We start from the raw sequence: 22,619 nt of genomic DNA, 5'->3' as shown, positions 1-22,619 counted from the left end.
AGGCTGTGGTGAAGTTTTGATGGGGATGAAGACTTCCAAGTACTGGCAGTGGCAGGCCAAGCATGTCCGTCCTGGGGCTACAGGACAGTGTATGCTGGCACTGGTGTTAGCGAATCCAAGCAGGCCAGTTCTTGAGCCTCCATATGGCTTTATCAGATGTCAAAAGTGTCAGTGGTGGGGTGGGCTAGTGCATGTGTCTTTCTTGTGTCCCTGGACAAGAGATATGGCATGAACAATTGCAGTAGCAGTGGCAGGAAAACCCTCTGGCTCCTAAGCAATCCATGCTGATGTTGGAAGTGAGTGTGATGGGCTGTGTATGCCAGCCATTCTCCACGCCTACAGGTGACAAGTGGCTGCTAGCTGTGGTGGTAGCATCAGGTTAGGTGTGCCTGTCCTCAGGCCTCTGAGAGGACTGATCAGGTATCAATGGTAGTTGATAGAGCAGGGTGATTCCCCAGGTCTCTGGACAGTGTGCTCATGCATTGAAGGGGGGTGGAGCTGGCCCAGGCAAGGCCTCTCCTTAAGCCCCCTGGTGGTGTGTGCAGGCACTAGCTATGGTAGGCAGGAGGATGATTCCCAGGTCCTCAGTGAAATGATCAGGTAAGGATGGCAGTGGCTGTATGTACTGCAGCCTTGCCTCTGGGAAGTGCAGGAATTCTTTCAGTGTCAGCAGCCATAGGCAGATAGCTGGGGACCACATGCTTTGGCCCTAGGTGGCCGATGAGGGTGGGGGAGCCTGTTCTCAGGGTGCTTGTAAATCCTGGGGACAGTGGAGTGGCTGCCAGTGGCTCACACTTCAGCCCTGGCAATAGCATCCAGCCATAGTGCTGGCTGAATTTTGGGGATGGGGTTCAATGTGACTCCAGGAATGTGGAGTTGCAGGGTCTGGTGGGCCCCAGGGCAGGATGCAGTCTTGTGGAGGCTAAGCTCTCAACATGGCATTGTGCTGCAGCTGCTTAGGACTTGGAGTGTGCATGCAATCTAGCATGAGCTTACTTCTGGAGCAGTGCTGTCATGCAGTCTCCAGGCAGCTCTCTATGTTAGTCTCATGGCCTGTGTGGGCCAATGGGCTCTCCCATGGCTAGGATTGCAAGAGTTTTGGGTGAGAATGTTTACAACCGGGGATCTCTCACTTACCATCTACCTGCACTGGGGAGCCTCTCTGAGCTGCCAGCTGATTCTAAACAAGCAAGTTGCCTCGCTTTCCTCTCCTTCCTTTGCCATAGGTGTTTCTTATAACTTCTCTGTTGAATTCTAGTGTTCTCTCTTAGATGATCTATTTGAAGTGTGATTATCTACTCACTGTTTTGGTTCTTTCTTGTGGAGGAGATAAGTGCCAGATTCCTCTAGTTAGCCATCTTGGAAGAGTCTTATCAACATATTTAAACTATTGATAGGATTTTTAATTCTGGCAATGTAGCAGACTAATTTGATGTGAAACTTCCTATCCCATGAAAACATATAGAAATTCTGCATAAAACATAACAAAATATATCTTATATAGCTAAGATTAAATGAAAAATAAATTCGGACTTATGGCTGTACTCGAATATATCTGATCTGATGCCCTGGTAATCCAGAGGGATAGATGCTCTAAAGGTAATGGAGTAGAGTTTACATTCACGCACATGTCTATTTAAAACAAAAATGATAATTTTTTCAAAATATTAAGGGGGTGCAAATGTTTTTGTTACATGGCTTGAGCCAGGGCTATAAATATGCCCATCACCCAAAGAGTGTTCATTGTACACATTAGGTGGGGTTTTCCCCCTCCCATCCCCCTCTGCTTGATTTCCAATGACTTTTGCTTCCCTTGGTGTACTTGTGGGCCCATCAGTTAGTTCCAATTTATTAGAAAGCACATGTGGAGTTTGTTTTTCCATTCTTAAAATACTTAATCTAGGATAACAGTCTCCAATTTAGGATAACAGTCTCCAATTCCTTCCAAATTGCTGCAAAAGGCATTAATTCATCATTTTTATAGCTAAGTAGTACTCCATGGTAGACATATACCACATTTGGTTAATCCATTCATGAATTCATGGGAGCTTGGATTGTTTACAGATATTTGCAATTGTGAATTGTGCTGCAATAAACATTTGAGTGCAGGTGTCTTTTTGATTAAATGAGTTCTTTTCCTTTAGGTAGATACCTAGTAGTGGGACTGCTGGATTGAATAATATGTCCACTTTTAGTTCTCTGAGAAATCTCCATACTGTTTTCCAGAGGGATTGTACTAATTTGCAGTCCCACCACCAGTGTATACATGTTCCTTTCTGTCTGCATCCTTGCCAGCATCTATTTTGGAGGGGCTTTATTATTTATTTATTTTATTTTAGCGTATTATGGGAGTACAAGTATTAAGGTTACTTATATTGCCCATGCCCCCGTCCCACCTTGAGTAAGAGCTTCAAGCATGTCCATCCCCCAAATGTTGCACATCTTACTCGTTGTGGTTGTATATACCCCTCCCCTCCTCCCCCTCCCACCCTCCTATTACTCCTATATGTCCATTTAGGTGTTGATCCGTTAATACCAATTTGCTGGTGAGTACATGTGGTGCTTGTTTTTCCATTCTTGAGATACTTCACTTAGTAGAATGGGTTCCAGCTGTATCCAGGAATATACAAGAGGTGCTATATCACTATTGTTTCTTAAAGCTGAGTAGTATTCCATGGTATACATATACCACGTTTTATTAATCCACTCATGAATTGATGGGCGCCTGGGTTGTTTCCATAGCTTTGCAATTGTGAATTGTGCTGCTATAAACATTCGAGTGCCGGTGTCTTTTTCATAAAGTGACTTTTGATCTTTTGGGTAGATGCCCAGTAGTGGAATTGCTGGATCGAATGGTAGATCTACTCGTATCACTTTGAGGTATCTCCATATTGCTTTCCACAGAGGCTGAACTAGTTTGCAGTCCCACCAGCAGTGTAGGAGTGTTCCTCTCTCTCCGCATCCACGACATCTCTAATCTTCAGGGAAATGCAAATCAAAACCACAATGAGATATCACTTAACTACAGTGAGAATGGTCTTTATCAAAAAGTCCCCAAACAACAAATTTTGGGGGCTTTTTCATAAAAGCCATTCTAACAGGAGTAAGGTGATATCCCATTGTGGTTTTCATTGGCATTTTCTTGATGATTAGTGATGTTGAGCATTTTTTCATATGTTTCTTGGCCATTTGTCTATTTTGAGAAATTTCTGTTCATGTCTTTTTCCTACATTTTAATAGTGTTGTTTGTTTTTATGTTCATCAGATGTGTAGATTATGAATATTTTCTCCCATTCTGTAGGTTTTCTATTTACTCTGTGGATTATTTCCTTAGCTGTGCAGAAGCTTTTTGATTTAATCAAGTCCCATTTGTTTATTTTTGTTGTTGCTATAATGGCCATTGGTGTCTTCTTGATAAATCATTTGCCTAGACCAATATATAGAAGAGTTTTTCCCACATTCTGTTCTATAATTCTTACGTTTTTACGCCTTATGTTTAAGTCTTTTACCCATCTTGAATAAATTTTTGTGAGTGGTGAGAAATATAGGTCCTGTTTCATTCTTTTTTTTTTATTTTTTTTATTTTTTTATTTTTATTTTTTTATTTTTTATTTTTTATTTCGGCATATTGTGGGGGTACAGATTTTAAGGTTTCAATAAATGCCCATTTCCCCCCCTCCCCCCAAAAGTCTGAGTCTCCATCATGACCATCCCCAGATGGTGCACATCTCACTCATTATGTATGTATATACCCGCCCCCCTCCCCCCTCCCACCTGCCCAATACCCTATTACTGTAGTACCTATGTGTCCGCTTAGGTGCTACTCAGTTAATACCAGTTTGTTGGAGAATATATCTGGTGCTTGTTTCTCCATTCTTGGGATACTTCACTTAGTAGTATGGGTTCCAGCTCTAACCAGGAAAATATAAGATGTGCTATATCACCATTGTTTCTTAGAGCTGAATAGTACTCCATGGTATACATATACCACATTTTATTAATCCATTCTTGGATTGATGGGCACTTGGGCTGTTTCCACAGCCTTGCAATTATGAATTGTGCTGCTATAAACATTCGAGTGCAGGTGTCTTTTTTGTAGAGTGTCACTGGATCATTTGGGTAGATGCCCAGCAATGGGATTGCTGGATCAAATGGTAGATTCACTTGTATCGCTTTAAGGTATCTCCATATTGCTTTCCACAGAGGTTGAACTAGTTTGCAGTCCCACCAGCAGTGTAGGAGTGTTCCTCTCTCTCCGCAGCCACGCCAGCATTTATTGTTTGGAGATTTTTTGATAAAGGCCATTCTCACTGGAGTTAAGTGATATCTCATTGTGGTTTTGATTTGCATTTCCCTGATGATTAGCGATGTTGAGCATTTCTTCATATGTTTGTTGGCCATTCTTCTGTCTTCTTTAGAAAAATTTCTGTTCAAGTCCTTTGCCCACTTTTTAATGGGGTTATTTGATTTTTTCTTCCTAATTTTCGTGAGTTCTAAGTATATTCTAGTTATCAGTCCCTTATCGGATGCATAGGATGCAAAAATTTTCTCCCATTCTGTAGGTTGTCTGTTTACTTTCATGAGTATTTCTTTGGCTGTGCAGAAGCTTTGTAGTTTGATCATGTCCCATTTATTTATTTTTGTTGCTGCTGTGATTGCCTTTGGGGACTTCTTCATAAACTCTTTGCCCAGGCCGATGTCTAGGAGAGTGTTTCCAACTTTTTCCTCTAGAGTTCTAATAGTTTCATACCTTAGGTTTAAGTCTGTTATCCAGCGTGAGTTGGTTTTTGTCAGAGGTGAAAGGTGTGGGTCCTGTTTTAGCCTTCTACAGGTGGCTATCCAGTTTTCCCAGCACCATTTATTGAAGAGGGATTCTTTTCCCCAGCGTATGTTTTTGTCTGCTTTGTCAAAGATGAGATGGCTATATGAGGATGGTTTTATATCAGGATTCTCACATCTGTTCCACTGGTCAATATTCCTATTTTTGTGCCAATACCATATTGTTTTAATTACTACAGCTTTGTAGTATAGTTTGATATCTGGCATATTAATGCCTCCCATTTTGTTTTTGTTGCCTAGAATTGCTCTTGAAATTCAGGGTCTTCTTTGGTTCCATACGAAGCGTAAAATTATTTTTTCTATATCTGTGAAGAATGCTGATGGGATTTTAATAGGTATTGCATTGAATCTGTAGATCAGTTTGGGTAGTATAGGCATTTTGATGATATTGAGTCTGCTGATCCACGAGCATGGTATGGATTTCCATCTGTTTACATCCTCTGCTATTTCCTTCCTCAGTGTTTCATAGTTCTCCCTGTAGAGGTCTTTTACCTCTTTGGTTAAGTATATTCCTAGGTACTTTAATTTCTTTGTTGCTATTGTGAAGGGAATTGAGTCTTTGATTTTTTTCTCAAGTAGATTGTTGTTGGCATATATGAATGCCTCTGATTTCTGTGTATTGATTTTGTATCCTGAGACTTTACTAAATTCATTGATCAGTTCCAGGAGTTTCTTGGTTGAATCCTTGGGGTTTTCTAGATACAATATCATATCATCAGCAAACAGTGAAAGTTTGATCTCTTCTGCCCCTATTTGGATACCTTTGATTCCATTTTCCTGTCTGATTGCTGTAGCCAAGACTTCCAGCACTATGTTGAACAGAAGTGGAGATAGTGGGCCTGTTTCATTCTTTTGCATGTGGCTCACCAATTTTCCCAGCACAATTTATTGAATAGGGTTTCTTTTCCCCAGTGTATGTTGTTGTCTGCTTTGTCGACAATCAGTTTGCTGTAGGTAGGTGGTTTTATATTTATATCTGGGTTCTCTCCTGTTCCATTGGTTTATATCTCTGTTTTTGTACCAATGCAATGCTGTTTTGGTTACTACAGCCCTGCAGTATAGTTTCAAGTCTGATAATGTTATGCCTTTGTTCTTTTTGCTTAGAATTTCTTTGGCTAAAACAAGGTGTAGAATTATGTTTTCTAGATCTGTGAAATATGCTTTTGGTATTTTGATGAGGATTGCATTGAATTCGCAAATCATTTTGGATAGTATGGACATTTTAACAATGCTGATTCTACCAATCCATGAGTGTGATATGTTTTTCCATTTGTTTGTATCTTATGCAATTTATTTACTCATTGTTTCATAGTTCTCCTTGTAGAGATCTTTCACCTCCTTGGTTAAGTATATTTTTCTTTGTAGCTATTGTGAATGGTATTGAGTCTTTGATTTGACTCTCAGCTTGACTGGTATTGGTATATAGAAATGCTACTGATTTGTGTACATTGATTTTGTTACCTGAGACTTTTCAGAATTTATTTATGAACTTCAGCAGCCTCTTGGTGAAGTATTTGAGGTTCTCTAGATGCAAGATCATATCATCTGCAAAAAGCAGTAATTTCTCCTCCTCTTTCCTGATTTGGATATCCTTTCTTTCTTTCTTCTGCCTGATTGCTCTGGCTAAGACTAGACTTCCAGGACTATGTTGAATAGAAGTAGTGACAATGGGCACCCTTGTCTTGTTCCAGTTCTTAGTGGGAATGCTTTCAACTTTTCCCCATTCAGTATGATGTTGGCCATGGGTTTGTCATATATGGCTTTTATAATTTTGAGATACATTCTTTGTATGCCTAGTTTGTTGAGGGTTTTATCATGAAAGGGTGCACAATTTTGTCAAATGCTTTTTATGCATCTATTGAGATGATCATATAGTCTTTGTTTTTGCTAGTGTTTATGTGGTGAATCACATTTATTGATTTATGTATGTTGAACCATCCTTGCATCCCTAGGATGAAGCCCACTTGGTCCTGGTGGATTATTTTTTTAATGTGCTTTTGAATTTGGTTTGCTAGTATTTTGTTGAGAATTCTTGCATCTATATTTATAAGTGATATTGTCTGTAGTTTTCTTTTTTGCTGTGTCCTTTTCTGTCTTTGATATCAAGGTGGTACGGGCTTTGTAGAATGAGTTGGGGAGGATTCCCTCCTTCTCAACCTCATGTAATAATTTCTGCAGTATGGGTACCAGTTCTTCTTTGTAGGTCTGGTAGAATTTGGCTGTAAATATATCTGGCCCGACACTTTTTTTTGGTTGGAAGATTTTTTATTACTTTTTCAGTCTCAATGCTCATTACTGATGTGTTCATGAGTTCTATTTCTTCCTGATTGAGTCTTGGGAGGTTGTGGGCTTCCAGAAATTTGTCCATTTCCTCTACACTTTCTAGTTTATGTGTATAGAGATTTTCACAGTATTTACAGATGATGTTTGTATTTTTGTGCTATCAGTTGAATTATCTCCTTTTTATTTCTGATTACTTGTGTCCCTTCTCTTCTATTCTTGGCTAATCTAGCAAAAAGTATATCAATTTTGTTTATCTTTTCAAAGAACCAAGTTTTGGTTTCATTGATCCTTTGTATTTTGTTGTTGTTTTAGTTATTGTTGTTTTCTATTTCACTGGGTTCTGCTCTGACCTTTGTTGTATTCTTCTGCTGGCTTTGTGTTTGGTTTGTGCTTCCTTTTCTACTTCTCTGAGATATAAGGTTATTAATTTGTGATCTTTCTGATTTTCTGATGTGGGCATTTAAGGCTATGAATTTTTTCCCCTCAGTATCATTTTTGCTGAATCCCATAGATTTTGATAGCTTATTTCCCCCTTTTCGTTCAGTTTAAGGAATCTTTTGATTTTAATCTTAATATTATTATTGACTCAATAATTGTTCAGCAGCAAGTGGTTTGATTTCCATGGCTTTGTGCACAAGTATTATTCTTGGAATTCATTTCCAGTTTTATTCCACTATGATCTGAGAAGATACATGGTATGATTTTGATTTTTTAAAAATTTGTTGAGACATGTTTTGTGGCCTAAGATATGATCAATCTTGGAGAATGTCCCATGTACTGATGAGAAGAATGTATATTAAGTTTTTGGGTAGAATGTTCTGTAATTGTCTGCTATGTCCATTTGTTTTAGGGTCCCAATTAAGTCTGGTGTTTCTTTATTTTCTGCTTTGATGATTTGTCCACCTCTGACAGTGGGGTGTTGAAGTCTCCAGCAATTACCACATGTTACTATTTATTTCCTTGTTTAGCTCCAGTAGAATTTCTTGTATGTATCTAGGAGCTCCTGGGTTAGATGCATATATATTTAGGATTGTTATGACTTCTTGGGGAGTTGTTCCCTTTACCATTATATAATGATCATCTTTGTCTTTCTTTACCACTGTAGATTTAAAGTCAATTTTGTCTGATATGGGAATGCCTACATCTGTGCTCTTTTGGTTTCCATTTGTGTGGAATATTTTTTTCTTTCCTTTCATATTGATACTGTGTGCATCCTTGTGGTTTAGATGTGTTTCCTGGAGAGAGCAGATACTTGGGTTGTGATTTTTCATCCATTAAGCCAGCCTACATCTTTTGAGTGGCACATTTTAACTGCTAATGTTAAGAGATACAATTGATATGTGAGATGATGTTCTGTCATCGTGTGGGTTAGTACCTTATTGCTTTGTTTTTCCTCTTGTGCTATTGTTTTATAAGAGTTGTGAGCTATAGCTTTTTTGGGTGATTTTATACTAGTGGGTGTCTATTGTGCTGATTTGTGTATAGTGAAGTTCTGAGTATTTCCTGCAGGGCAGGTCTGGTCATGACAAATTCCATCAGTGTTTGCTTGTCTGGAAAAGACTTAATTTCCCCATCAATTGTGAGACTTAGTTTTGCAGGCTACAAAATTTTAGGCTGGCAGTTGTTCTGTTTAAGAAGATTAAAGATGAGGCCCTACTCCTTTCTGGCTTGTAAGGTTTCCACTGAGAAATCTGTTGTCAGCCTAATAGGTTTTCTTTTGTAGGTCAGTTGTTGCTTACATCTAGCTGCTTGTAGAATTTTCTCCTTCATTTTGACTTTGGCCAGGCTGCTTACTATGTGTCTTCGAGATGTCTGGTTTTCTATGAATCTTCCTTGTGTTTGATGACCATCTTGGATCTGGATGTCTGAATCTCTGGTGATACCACGGAGGTTTCCCTCAATAATACTCTTGAATAGATTTTCCATGCTTTTATCTCTTTTTTCTTTTCCCTCAGGGGTATTTACAATCTGTATGTTAGTTCACTTCACATAGTCCCATATCTCTCTAAGTGCTTCCTCTGCCTCTTTTGTTCTCTGCCTCTTTAAATGACTGGGTTAGCTTCAAAGCCTTGTCTTCAAGCTCTCAGAGTCTGCCTTCTCCTTGGTTTAGTCTGTAGCTCAAGCTTTCTGCTGTCTTTTGAAATTCCCTAAATGACTCTTTCATTTCTTTAAGTTCTATTACATCCTTTCTTATGTCGTTGAGGTCTTTAATGACTTTTCATTAATTTCCTGAACATTTTTTAGCTTCTTTTTGTTGGTTTTCAACTTTATTTTCAATTCCATTCATCTTATTTACCATCCATATTCTGATTTCTATTTCTGTCATTTTGGCAGCCTCCTTGTGCTTGGAGTTCACTACTATAGCTCCATTGCGATCCCTTGGGGGTGTTGAACTGTTTTGTTTTTTCAAGTTGTCAGAGTTCTTTTGTTGGTTTCTTCTCATCTGAAACCTCTTTTCTTGACTCAGGGATAATAGGCTTGCAGGGCACCTATTCTTTGTTGTTAACTCTCCTGCTTAATTAGAAGAAGGGAAAGTCCCTAGATGGTGCTTTTTTTTTTTTTTTTCCTAGTCTGGAATGTTGACATGGCAGGGGAGGGGCATGTGTACTAGAAGCCTATGATGTAGCTGTTCTGATCCATCCTGTTCACTTGTGATTGCCAAGTGTTCCAGACTGTTATGGGTAATCTTTGTGCTGGGTGTTGGGTTGTTCTCCAGATAGTTGTAAGAAGTTCAAGTTGGGAACTGGGTGAGATCCTCTCCATGGAAGCTAGCATTGTGGGGATTACCCTGCCTGCAGTCTCCCTACAGAGGTGGTGGTGGCATCTGGGTGAGGCTATCTAGGCAGTGGTCATGGGTTCCCAGACTGTGGGAGTTTGTTTGAACCAGGTCCCAGTGTACTGTTGGCTCGAGGGGAGGAGGGATGGTGGGGTGATGGACCTTAGAGCAGTTATGTTGGCCCTGCAGCAGTGATGGAGGCTCAGAGGTGTGGTCTTTGGGTCCAGGTGCAGCGCTGGAATCTCATGGGCAGTGTGCCAGGCCTGGTGGGAGCTCTGGAGCCACAGGGGTGGAGCCTTGGGCTCCAGTGTGAGAGCCTCAGGGCAGGGACTGGGGAGGAACCAGAGGCAGGACTTCTGAGCAGGGCCTCTGAGCCAGAAGCAGGGCTAAGTGAGTGGCAGGCTGATCCAACCTGGAGGGCAGAGTCAGGGATGAGTTGGAGGTGGGCTGTTCCGAAAGCTCAGGGACTATATGGATGCCAAGTAACATGGGCAGAGGTTGGTTCCAGTGGCCCAGGGACCACAGAATTCTCCCTGTCCCCCAGGACCCACAGAAGCAGTTGCCCAAAGCCTCCCAGGTCAGAGCCTGCAGCGCCCCAATCAACTCCTGTGCTCAGATCCCATTGCACTGTAGGGGAGGGGCACTTGACTTCAAGTCACAGGGTACAGCTCAGAGGAACCTCCACTTAGTCCACTCCCTCCCCAACCTGGTGGAGGCAATGTGCAGGCCACCACAGCAAAGCTGAGTCCCATGCTGACCTGGCAGTGTGCACTGAAGAGCACAGGATGACTTCAGCTGCAGATACCCAGGGTCAGCTGCCACCTGATCCCCACTGTGCCTATTGTCTGGTGCAATGACAACACAGACTCCAGGCAGGTCCCTGGTCTGTCGAGGAAGAGGCCTATGGCAGTAGAGGGAGCTCTCTCACACCTTGGCCATAGTGCCTACAGGGGAAGCATGGCACCCCGGCACTCTATCCATATTGGGACCCCCAGCTTAATCTCTGAGATGGTGGGTGGTGCTTGTTAAGAATTTGTCACACCCTATTTGATTAAGTCAGAAGATGCTATAATGAGCTGTACAGTTGTTCTCCCTGTCAGTAGTAGATGCTTGCAGGAAAGAGTCAACTGCAGTGATGTTCTTTTGTGCCTGTAATAGGCTCTAGCCCCTCAGGAGAAGCACTCAAGTGCCCCAGGCACTGGGAGGGGCCCTGTAGCTCCTAGGCGATTCCTTGACCTGGGTGGCACAGCAGAGCTGGGTGGAGGAGTGAGGTTGGGTAGATATAGGTCAGGTGATGCTGCCTTCAGGCTCCATAAATGTAGGTCCTAGAACTGTCTTGGCAGGGATCAAAGGCTTCTGGGGAAAGCCACTGGGAAAGGGGCCAAAGCAGCTTCACTGAACTGGAACATCTGCTTGTGGGGAAGGGGCCATCTGCAATTCACCAACTGACTATTGGGATTGAGCTCTGCCCCTCTCACTCTACCCCTGTGAGGAGTCTCCCTCCAGTGTCTGGTTACAAACAGGCACCCACAATCATCAAGCAATGGCACAACTAGCTGGGAACTTCCTTGCCCTAGGACCTGGCCCAGTCCAAAAGCCCAGCTTTCCTGTGGGGGAATGGGTGTTCCACCAGATTGCCACAGCTCGGACCCACACAGCACTCTCCTGTCAGTTCTGCCCATGTGGGCTCCCTTGCCTCCTGAGTCCAGCTCTCAAATCTCCCCTCTGTGCCCCCTAGCAACCCGATTGAGTCCTGGGGGTATGGGATTTGGCCTGCATGTCTGTCTCACTGGTGGGCATCTCCAGGGAGTGTCAGAAAGTGTGGAGCTCCCAGACCGAGCACCTCTGGGTCCACTGAAGGTCCTCAAGGGGAATGGTATGGGTCCCATTCTCTGTGTAAACTTCAGACTGGAGGGTACACCAGCTGAGGGGAGGTGGCCGCCCTTTAAAGTCTCAGCTCAAATGGCACTCTTGGCTGCAATGGGTAGGGGAAGGGCAGAGGGGGAAAAGGGCCTAAATGGAAGAGAGCCGGCACTTCAGCTCCTCTGGTCCCTCTCCCTGGAAGGAATCCTGCACGGAATGTCCAAGCTCTGGGATCACACAAGTTCTCCAGGGCCCCCACAGTCTGGGCAGGCCTTGGGAACTGCCTGTATGGGAACAGGTGATGTGAAAAGTAAAGGGCTGGAGCTCCCTGGAGTGGTTGTAAAAGCAGTTTGGTGACTACCTTCTCTGCTCTGGGCTGTGGGTACTAGTGAGGGCATCCTGAAGGGGCTGAAAGCCCAATGCTTTATTTTAAAAAAGGTCCCAGTTCAGTGCCCGCAGTAGCACTTGGGCTTGTGAGGGTGGAAAAGCTTCCAAGCAACTTGGCAGCCTGCTCATTACTGGATGGAGGTGTGTGAGAAGGAGAAATGAAACCCTCACCAACCCATTCACTGGGCTCCGAGCTTCTTTGGGTTGATCTTTGCCAATATATTTTTTATTCTTCCTCTTCCGCTTCACAGTTTCTTTCCAAGAAGTCTCCAGCAGGCTCTGGGCACCTTTCCCTCCAAACTACATCTGAGCTGTGCCCATTCTCCCCTCTCCTTTATTCGAAACTCTTCTTTCCCTCTGGGACAATCTGGCACCTGATGTCTCTAGTCATCCATCTTCCCCAGTGTTTCTGAATTGAAAACCTTTTACTGTGCACTTACTATGTAGATATAATACATATAACAATTGTAGCATAAAGGAAAAAAGGTAGTATATGTAACTACATTGGCAAAGTTCTCACATTTTATATGAAGTGGTAAAATATTGACTCTAAGTTGACTGCGAAAAGCCATGACTTTTTCCTATGACTATTGTAATCACTAAAAATAATACAAAGAAGTATAGCTAAAAGGTCAGTAGAGATATACAGAATTCTAAAAAAAATATTCAATTAACATAAAATAAGGCAGGAAAGAAGGAACAGAGGAACAAAAGCATATGGATAAACATAAAACAAATGGTAAATGGTGGGTCTAAATTCAACAGTATTGATAAACACATTGAATATAAAAAAGCAATTTAATTAAAAGGCAATTATCACACTGTATACAAAAGCAACACTCAACTATATACTATCTATAAGAGATATTCTTTAAATATAAAATCACAGAGCAATTAAAAGGATGCATAAACATATATCACACAAACAGAAGGCATAGGAAAGCTGGAGTGGTTATTCGGATATTAGAAAAATTACAATCCTAGTTGGAGATTTTAACATTACTCTATTGAAAAACTATATATATGTTCAACATCTTTAGTCATTAGGTACTTGCTAATTAAAACCACAATGAGATATCACTATACATCCACTAGAAAGGCTAAAACTAACAAGACGACACCACCAAATGTTGGCAAGGGTATGGAACAACTAGAACCCTCACACATAGTTAATAGGAGTTTAAAATGGTACAACCACTTTGGAAAATAATTTAGCAGCTTCTTATAAAACTAGAAATACACCTAACCTACTACCTAACATTTCTACTTTTAGGAATTACCCAAATGAAAACATATGTGCACACAAAAACTTGCATATGAATGTTTTTCATACTAACAAAAAACTGGAAACAGGCCAGATGTCTATAAATAGGTGTGTATAAACAAAATGTGGTTTGTCAATACAGCTAAAAAACACTGAGTAATAAAAAGGAATGGACCATTGATACATACAACATGAATGAATCTCAAAAACATTATGTTGACTAAAGGAGGCTTCACTGAAAGTACTTACATCTATAATTACATTTATTTGAAGTTCGAGAGTAGGCAAAACTAGTATGTGGTGAAAAAAATAAGAACAGTGGTTGTTTCTGGGAGATGAGGGTGAGGCCAATTGGGAAGGGGCATGAGGGAAGTTTTCAAATGATTCAGAAGTCCAACTCCTGGGTATTACTCTAGATAAATGAAAACTTATGTCCATACAAAAACCTATCCATGAATGTTTATATAAATAGTAGCTTTATTCAAAATTGCTAAAACCTGGAATGAACCAAAATGTCCTACAATAAGTGACTGGTTAAACAAACTATGATACATACATACAATGGAATAATACTTGGCAATCAAACAGAATGAAATACTGATATATAACAATCTAAATAAACCTCAAAGGCAATATGATAAGTGATAGGAGCTAGTGTCAAAAGGTGATATACTGTATGATTCCACTTTCAAGACATTCTGAGAAAGGTAGTATTACAGAGATGAAGAGGAGCGGTTGTCAAGATCTGAGACAAAGGGACTATAAAGGGGCAGCAGCATGAGAGAGTTTTCTGAGTTGATAGAGCCATTTTACATCTTGATTGTGCTGCTGATTTCACACATCTACACATGTTAATAGAAATGGACACCAAAAGGGGTCAATTTTATCATATAATATAAAAAATAAACAATAAAAAAGTAATAACACTGTGTGTACTACATCCAGTACTAGCCCTAGTATTAAGTTCTTAATATAGAGATAATTTTATAAATTTGAAAATATATGATCTATAGTTATATAGTTTAATATATTTTATATATTTATATATAACTTTTATATATTTCTTTTTAACTCTTCAAAATTCTCCAAAGTGCAAGGACAGCTGTTATGCCCCCATTATAATAAAAACAAAAAAAATAACATTTGGTAACAGATTAATACCCTGGAAGAGAAGCAGTAGGCATAAAATTTCTTTCTAATCGAATTGAAACTACACAAGACATAGATGTACTTTAAAAACTTGGGTCTCACAAACAAGTACAACAATGGCTTTCCAACCTTAAGGTGCCGTTTCCCTGGAGATACTGACAAAGATTCTCTGCTTGGCAAATTTTTGTCAGGTTTATGAACCTTCCCCCATGCCCATCTGTACACTTCCTTATAAATCCAATTTTAGAAAAGAACCCTGCTAAATCAGTTTAGCCAGAACTCTCCATTCTCCATATTTGATCAGGATCCTCATCCTTCACCATCTCCCAGGTAATGTCTGATCATGGCCTGTATTCAGCAAGAATCCTGTTAGCTCAGTTTAGCCACAATGCCCCTCAGCCCTGATGATTCCTCTTAGTAACCAGAGACCCCTACCCTGTTCCTTGGCTATAAATTTCCCTTACCCGTGCTGTATTCAAGATTGAGCCCCATCTCTCTTACTGAATACAAAGTTCCATTGCAGGGGTGCCTGTAACTATAGCTACAATCCTGAATAAATTCTTTCTTACCATGTTTTAACAAGAATCTTTTAATAATTTCTTCTTTGACAATACGCAAAGCAAGGATTCTGAAGAAAAGCAAGAAAAGGGACCAAATTCTTCTGGACATGTTGTGAGGAGAGGCCTTGCAGGTAAGCTGCATATGCAAATCAAAGATCTTGGACAGGCAGACAGGAATTGTCTAGGAATCAGCAGCAGCTAGGTAACAGATGATTTAAGTAACACATACTTGACTGCCTTTTCCAATCCTTTTATGGTTATTGGTATTCTCATCTGTGTCACCTTGAGTAAACTGCTGTAAATGTGTAGAGTCTTATCTCCCTTCCCGTGCCACATATCTGTATCTGTATACACACATATATGTCTTTCTCCCTCTTTATCAAGAGTTGGCAAGTGGTTGTCTAAGAATCAACTCTTGGTTTTAAAATCAAACATGGTTTTGAAAGAGCTGTTTCTAATTCATTAATTTCTGTTCAAACCTTTAAAAATTCTCCTTTACTTTCTTTTGGTTTGTTTGTTTCCTAGAATCCAGAGTTGAATGCCTAGTTCATTTATTTTCAAACTTTGTTTTTCAGTGACAAGAATAACTTGCTTATTTATCATTTATTAACCACTCTTATGAGGTTTATTGCTTTAGAAAACAGTCATTGAGTTCTTATACAGGCATGGGCAAACTATAACCCACGAATTTGGCCTGCAGTCTGCTTTTGTGTGGACTATGAGTTACGACTGGTTGTTACATGTTTAAGGATTACAAAAACAAACAAACAAAGAAGAGTATGCGACAGAGACCACCTGTGGCCTGTAAAGACTAACGTATTTCTATCTCTCTGGCCCTTTACAGACAAAGGTTGTGGACTGGACTGCTGGTCTACTCTAATTGCAGTAGATACCTAGACAGTTAACATTAATCCTTAGTACCGGAACCCTTTGGATCCCAGAGCTTGCCTAAATTTACTAATTTCTTGATCATCTTCCTCCAACATCTTGGTTCTCGAATGTCTTTGTACCATCCACATATAAAATATTCTTTCATAAGCAATATTTCTGATTATAGGAGCACCTCATAATGGGGAGAAGGGGAACCCCAACACCCTTCAAGGCTCACTGCCACCATGTTAAACAGTTTAAAATATTTTGAATGTGAATTTGGAATTGTCCATGAACATTTAAATGATAAGGACCTTTCCCCCTCAGTTTTCAAGTTAAAAAGCAAACTAATCGTGTCCTTTAAAAATATTGGTCTTTGGCATGTTAGAAATCAGTGTTAATGTTGGTATTAGAGGGATATATTACAAGAGAACACTGTCAGAAATGCTGAAATCGAGCCTTGGCTCGGTTATGCCTGCCGTTTAAGTTTCTGAGTGAGATACATAAGTGAGCCGATGGCAAATGGAAAACAAGGAGTTTTAGTGTTTCCTAGAATTATGCCTATATACCCAATACCTGACTCTCTGGTTATCCCTCCCATCACGTCCCTGACACAGAGGCCTAAGGAGGCTTCTCCCTAAGCCCGAACCCAACAAAGTATCACGAGTCATGCTCCGTAACACCTTGACATTATTTTGCCATAACAGAGTAAGGCAGCTGGCCAGGCCTGCAGCCAGGGTTGAGAAGAGCGTACCAAGAAAGGAAAAAGAAAAAAAAAAAAAAAAAAGAAAAGAAAGCCAAAGACTAAAGGAGCATGTGCCCTTACCACTTTTGCAGTAAGTTGGCCTAGGCTCCCTAGGACCCTTCCTGGCAGCCAAGTGGGAGCAGATGAATGGTGGCTGGATCTGTCTCAAATGGGCTGCTCCTGTATTTCCCATCACTTCCACCTTGTTGAAGTAGAACTAGAAGGAGAAAAGAATACCCTAAAAGTCCCACCCATTTCCAGGCACTTAACTCACAGTGAGGACCACCCACACCTCTCCCCCACCCTCCAAACAACAGCAACAAAAACACAAGACACAAACATCACCCCCCCGCCCCCAACTGTGTCCTCAGTAGCCCCAAAGATTAGTTATTGTGTACAATTTCAGTCTAACAGATGCACTTTCCCAAGGCCGAATGTTTGAGAAAGAGGTTATATTCTGAAGAGCTCCTATGATCACTGTCAAAAGTGTAAAAATAACTCAATCGGTAAGATTTGTAACATTTGGACAAAAAAGCCTTGGAAACTTAGTGTTTTAAAACTCAACACCCTCCTGCTGTTGGGGAACCAGGAGGACACTGCCTTGCATTCACGTGATCACACAATACCAAAGAGCCATGCTCCGATTTGAATATTTGAGTTAAATAAAAGTTGCAATGTAGATGCCAGATACCTCCTGGAATAGAGCCAGAACTGTGAATTCCAATGCAAATAGATACACTGGCACTGGAACTGTTGTTGCATTGGACACACTTGCATTGCAGGGATCTGAGTAAGGACTGCCTCACATACTAGGCCCACCGTAAATTTCAAATGAATACATCTTGGAGCTGAAAGAGAACTATGTGGTGCTGCCTTTTGTCCCCTGACAAGTAGATGAGATAGTCACATTGTACAGATGGGGTCCATCTAAACCACAGGTGAAGGGTACTAGAAGAGCTTTATCCTGGACTTAGGGCTGCAGCAACAACAAAGTTGTAAGTTATAAAATGACTCCCATGCGTCAGTATAGTGCGGGTGAGTCAAGGGAGGGATCTGGTGATCACAAAGACACAGAGATACTAGTGTCTAAGCAATGAGTGTCACGATGAAATCACATAGCTCAGGAATTTAGACGGAGCCGTGCAAAATGAAATCGTCACTGTAAAACAAAGATGGGGTGCCGGGCGCAGTGGCTCACGCCAGCAATCCTAGCACTCTGGGAGGCCCAGGCGGGTGGATCGATTGAGCTCAGGAGTTAAGAGACCAGCCTGAGCAAGAGTGAGACCCCGTCTCTACCAAAAATAGAAAGAAATTACTTGGACAGCTAAAAAATATATAGAAAAAATTAGCCGGGTATGGTGGCGCATGCCTGTCATCCCAGCTACTCGGGAGGCTGAGGCAGAAGGATTGCTTGAGCCCAGGAGTTTGAGGTTGCTGTGAGCTAGGCTGACGCCACGGCACTCTAGCCCGGGCTACAAAGTGAATAAAACAAAGATGGGGGTGGGAGAAGAGGAGGACGGAGATTAAAGGGATTCTCATTTTCACATTGCAGTTTTTTGGAAGAGAGCCATGTCCTCTACTCTGATTCTATTGAAATGTGTATTTCTCCCACTATTATGGAGATAAGCGTTTGGGATACAGGTAACTTTCCGTCAACTACATTCCTACGGTGGCAACACGGGTAACATAAAACGGAGAACCAGGAACGACGTCTCTTCTTTCTCCCCAAATGCAAAGGTGGATGGATGTGTGAGGTTTGATAGCAGGCACAAAGTCATTTGGTTACCGTGATTTATCATCAGATCCCCTGTCCCGAGGGGGAGATGGCTTCTTGCAGAACGAGGTGAAGGAGGTGGTTCTGCTCAGCAGTCAACAGTGGCCACAGGTCCACCTGTAGCGACTTGATGGCTTCCGTGTCCTTTTCGTGGGTAGCCATGACCAGGGACTGGAGCAGCAGAAAGAGCTCCTCGGGAAGCTGGCCACTGCTTTCCTGCCCGTGGCTGTCAAAAGCCTCCCAGGAGTACTTCTCCAGGGTCTGGGCATGCTCCGGCAGCAGCTTGGCGGGCGGTGGTTGCAGGAGCAGCAGCAGTAGTACGCGAGACACCTCGCAGCGGACCAGCACGTCTGAGAAGGCGCCCAGGGTTGCGGGAGAAGGAGCCGTAGAGCCGGCGTTCGGAGGGAGCAGCGCGGCCGGCAGGGCGGGTGTCGCGCCGGGTCCTGGCGGGGGCCCCGGCGGTGGCGGCGGCAGCTGCACTGGATGGCCGCCGTGCTCCCGTGCCAGGCGCTGCATGCGCGTGAAGACCGCCAAGGCGCCGTTGTAGTCGCGCGCCAGCAGCAGGCAGGAGGCGGACTCGCCGAGCGCCTGCAGCGCGGCCAGCGGCAGCTGGGGCAGCTGGAGCTGGGCGGCGCGCTGGAAGTGGCCGCCGGCGGCGGCCGGCTGACCCAGGTCGCGCAGAGCGGCGGCCAGCTCCAGGCAGAGGGCAGCGGCGGCGGCCGGCTGGCCCAGCTCGAGGTGCAAGCGCACGGCGGCGCCCAGGGCGCTGGCGGCGGCCTGCAGCGGCTCCCCGTAGGCGGCTGGGCAGACCAGGCGCTGGCGCGCGTCGCGCTCCTGCCGCAGGAAGAGGCGCGCGGCCTCGGTGAGGGCCAGCGCCTCCCCGGGCCCGTGGAAAAGCGCCTGCTGGCAGCGCGCCACCGCGAGCTGGCACCAGGCCGCGTATGGCAGGCACTCCTGGGCGCGCAGCTCGCGGCCAAGCTGCCCGAACTGCTCGCCGGCCTCCGCCACGTTCGGCTTCCGCAGGAACCGCTTCTTCAGCTTGTTCGACACCAACCGGTACCGGGCCAGGAAGTCCCCGGCCTCGGGACTGGGCCCCGCACCGCCTCCCAGACCAGCCGCGGCCGCCGCCATGTTGGCCGTCCCAAGCGCTTCCGGGCGCACTGACGCAGCCACTAGACGTGGCGGCGCCACCGGTGCGGGGGGCCACGACGTGCCCTGCGTCTCCCTGGGGCTGGCCGACGCGACCGCGCCCGCTCGGGAGTCCGGAGTCGGAGCCGGCTCTGGAGTCCGAGCCCGCCCCGTTGCCCTGGTGATATGCAAAGAGCAGGATCGGAGGCGGGGCTTGGCCCAGCTGCGAGTGGCATTTGCAAATCAAGGGTCTTGGGCGGAGCCTGGCCGGACGCCTGCCCCGTGCGCAAATCAAATCCAGGGTCCTTCGGAGGCAGGCGGGGACGGGCCTGGCGCCAGATGTTGTTAGGTTACGGCTTGTCTCTCTCGGTTGCTAAGGGCGTCCCATAGCATCTCCGTTTGGACACGGCCAAAGCTACACTCGTGACCCTGCGTGATCCTCATTCCGTGTTTGTGTATTTCTGGGATGCTCCCCTCATCACTCCTCTCTTCCCACCCAAAGTCCCTGCCCCATTGGAGCCCATGCCGACCGCTTCGTCCACCTCTGCACCCCAACCCTGGCTGCCTTTACACAACACCGCAGTGATGGTCTTGAGCTGCACCTCAACGAACCCCATGACTCTGGGGAATTCATCAGACAGGCCGTGACTTGCTCAGAACCGATGGGGGAGGCTTCTGTGCCCCCACCCCAGCCAGCCCTTCCCACCCAGGGCCATCCCCTGCACTGTCACCTGGAGAGACTGCTCCTCTGTGCCATCCCTGACTCCCACCCCACCCCACCCCGAGACCCCCACCGTCTGCCCTTCCCTCCCTCCAGCTATGGGATGTCTGTGCTCCACTGTACCAGCCATGACCCCATCCGACCCCATCCCCACCAAGACCCGCACTGCCTGCCTTTTCCTCCCTCTGGCTGTAGATGTCTGTGCTGCAATGTGCCATCGCTGACTCACACCCCACACCCCACACCACCACGCCCTGAGACCCCAACCGCCTCTCCTCCCCTCCCTCCGACTATAGATGTCTGTGCTCCTGTGTGCCATCCCTGACTCCCAACCCACCGCACCGCACGCCGAGACCCCCACAGCCTGCCTTTCTCTCTCTCTGGCTATAGACGTCTCTGCCCCTCTGTGCCATCGCTGACTCACACCCCACACCCCACACCACCAAGCCCTGAGACCCCAACCGCCTGTCCTTCCCTCCCTCCAGCTATAGATGTCTGTGCCATCCCTGACTCCCAACCCACCCCCACGACACCCCGAGACCCCCACTGCCTGTCCTTCCCTCTCTCCTCTATGGATGGCTCTGCTCCTCTGTGCCATCCCTGACTCCCACCCCACCCCACCGGGAGACCCCCCACCGCCTGCCCTTCCCTCCCTCCGGCTATGGGTATCTCTGCTCCTCTGCGCCATCCTTGACTCCCACTCCACCCCACGACACCCCGAGACGCCCACCGCCTGCCTTTTTCTCCCTCTGGCTATAGATGTCTCTGCTCCACTGTGCCATCCCTGACTCCCACCCTACCCCACCGCGCCCCGAGACCCCCACCTCCTGCCCTTCCCTCCCTCCGCTATTGGATGCCAGGTGCCAGCCATGACTCCCACCCCATCACACCACACCCTGAGACCCCCACCACCTGCCCTTCCCACCCTCCTGCTATGGATGTCTCACAACCCCCTCTGACGGAAAGTGACTCAAGCAGGCTCGTGTGTTTCCTTAAACACTTTATTGACAGAACTTTCTGAAGGCCCTGGGCAGGCGGGGTTGCCCTGGCCGGCCAGAGAGAGGGGCGAGTTTGGCTCCAGGCGGGCGGGCCGACGGGTGGAGGGAAGGACGGCTGAGGTCCGGCAGCCAGCTGTCAGCAGCTACTCCTGCGCTGGGGCAACCTGGGAGATGGTAGTGGTCCCAAAGAAGCCGCTGAGCAGCGGGTTGTTGTGGACAGCCATGTCCACCAGCTCCGGGGTGATGCGCCTCCTGCCGCTCTTCTGGGCCTCGTTGCCCGCCAGCTCCAGGACCTTGGCCGTCAGGTACTGGACGATGGCAGCTAGGAAAACTGGGGCAGAGGAGCTCAGCCGCTGGGTGTAGTGGCCCTCCCGCAGAAGGCGCTCCATGTGGCTCACCGAGAACGCCAGCTCGGCTCTGGCTGTGCGAGAGCGGGTCTGGCTCTGACGACGGGACGACCTTCGACGGCTCTGCTTGCCCGGCATGCTGGACATTGCGTGCGGTATCTCCACCCGGCAGTAGCTCGACGCGATGCCTCTCAATATGCCGGTCCTCGGTCCAGTACTCTGTATCCTAACGACCACGGACCAGTCCCTCATTGGTCGGGGAGCCGGCTGCGTGACACGCACGTCCGGTGGCGTCATTGCCTCCCAGGCGGCCCCCGGGCAGCAGGCCTGGGCTTAGAAATGGCAGGCCGTGGGGTGGGAGGATGCTGCTCACTCTCGCCCCTGGACCCTCTCCTTGCGGGAACTCCCGTTTTCTACTGGATGGGAACGTGGTGCGAAAGATGGAGGGGTGGGGAAGGGGGGTGGTGGTACGACTCAGTGCCATTAAATACATTCACAATGTTGTGCAGCCATCACGACCATCTAGTTGCAAAACATTTTCACCACCCCCCAGAAGAAACCCCTGTACCCATTAAGCAGCCACTCCCCATACCCTGCACCACCTCCCACGTACACACACACCCACACACATGACACCGCCACTGCCACCCCCACCCCCACCACCTCCACACTCCCCATAGTCCCTGGCAACTGATAATCTGCTTTCTGTCTGTGCAGGTTTGCATATTCTCGAGATTTCCTGTAGATGGAATCATACAATAAACGCATGGCCTCTTATGTCTGGCTGCTTTCACTTAGCATAATGTTTTCATTATGGTTCATTGATGTGGATCCGTTGTATGAACAAACCACATTTTGTTTATCCACTCATCAGCTGATAGGCAGTTAGGTGATTTCCCCCTTTTGGCTATTGTG

General features: G+C 45.4%; 2 protein-coding genes across 2 annotated transcripts; both read right to left on the bottom strand.

Moving 5' to 3' along the window:
- Positions 1-12,659: 12,659 nt before the first annotated feature.
- On the bottom strand, positions 12,660-19,669 carry LOC142866165 (40-kDa huntingtin-associated protein). The gene has a single exon (XM_075999685.1). It carries the CDS (start codon positions 19,639-19,641, stop codon positions 18,535-18,537), a length of 1,107 nt encoding a protein of 368 aa, XP_075855800.1. The 5' UTR covers positions 19,642-19,669; the 3' UTR covers positions 12,660-18,534.
- Positions 19,670-21,346: 1,677 nt separating this feature from the next.
- On the bottom strand, positions 21,347-21,946 carry LOC142866174 (histone H2A-Bbd type 2/3-like). The gene has a single exon (XM_075999701.1). The coding sequence runs from the start codon at positions 21,849-21,851 to the stop codon at positions 21,501-21,503; it is 351 nt and encodes a 116-aa protein (XP_075855816.1). The 5' UTR covers positions 21,852-21,946; the 3' UTR covers positions 21,347-21,500.
- Positions 21,947-22,619: the final 673 nt, after the last annotated feature.

This window comes from Microcebus murinus, unplaced genomic scaffold, assembly GCF_040939455.1.
Source record: "Microcebus murinus isolate Inina unplaced genomic scaffold, M.murinus_Inina_mat1.0 scaf001_hap2_Mmur4.0, whole genome shotgun sequence".
NCBI lineage: Eukaryota > Metazoa > Chordata > Mammalia > Primates > Cheirogaleidae > Microcebus > Microcebus murinus.
This window is presented reverse-complemented; position numbering and strand designations above follow the sequence as displayed.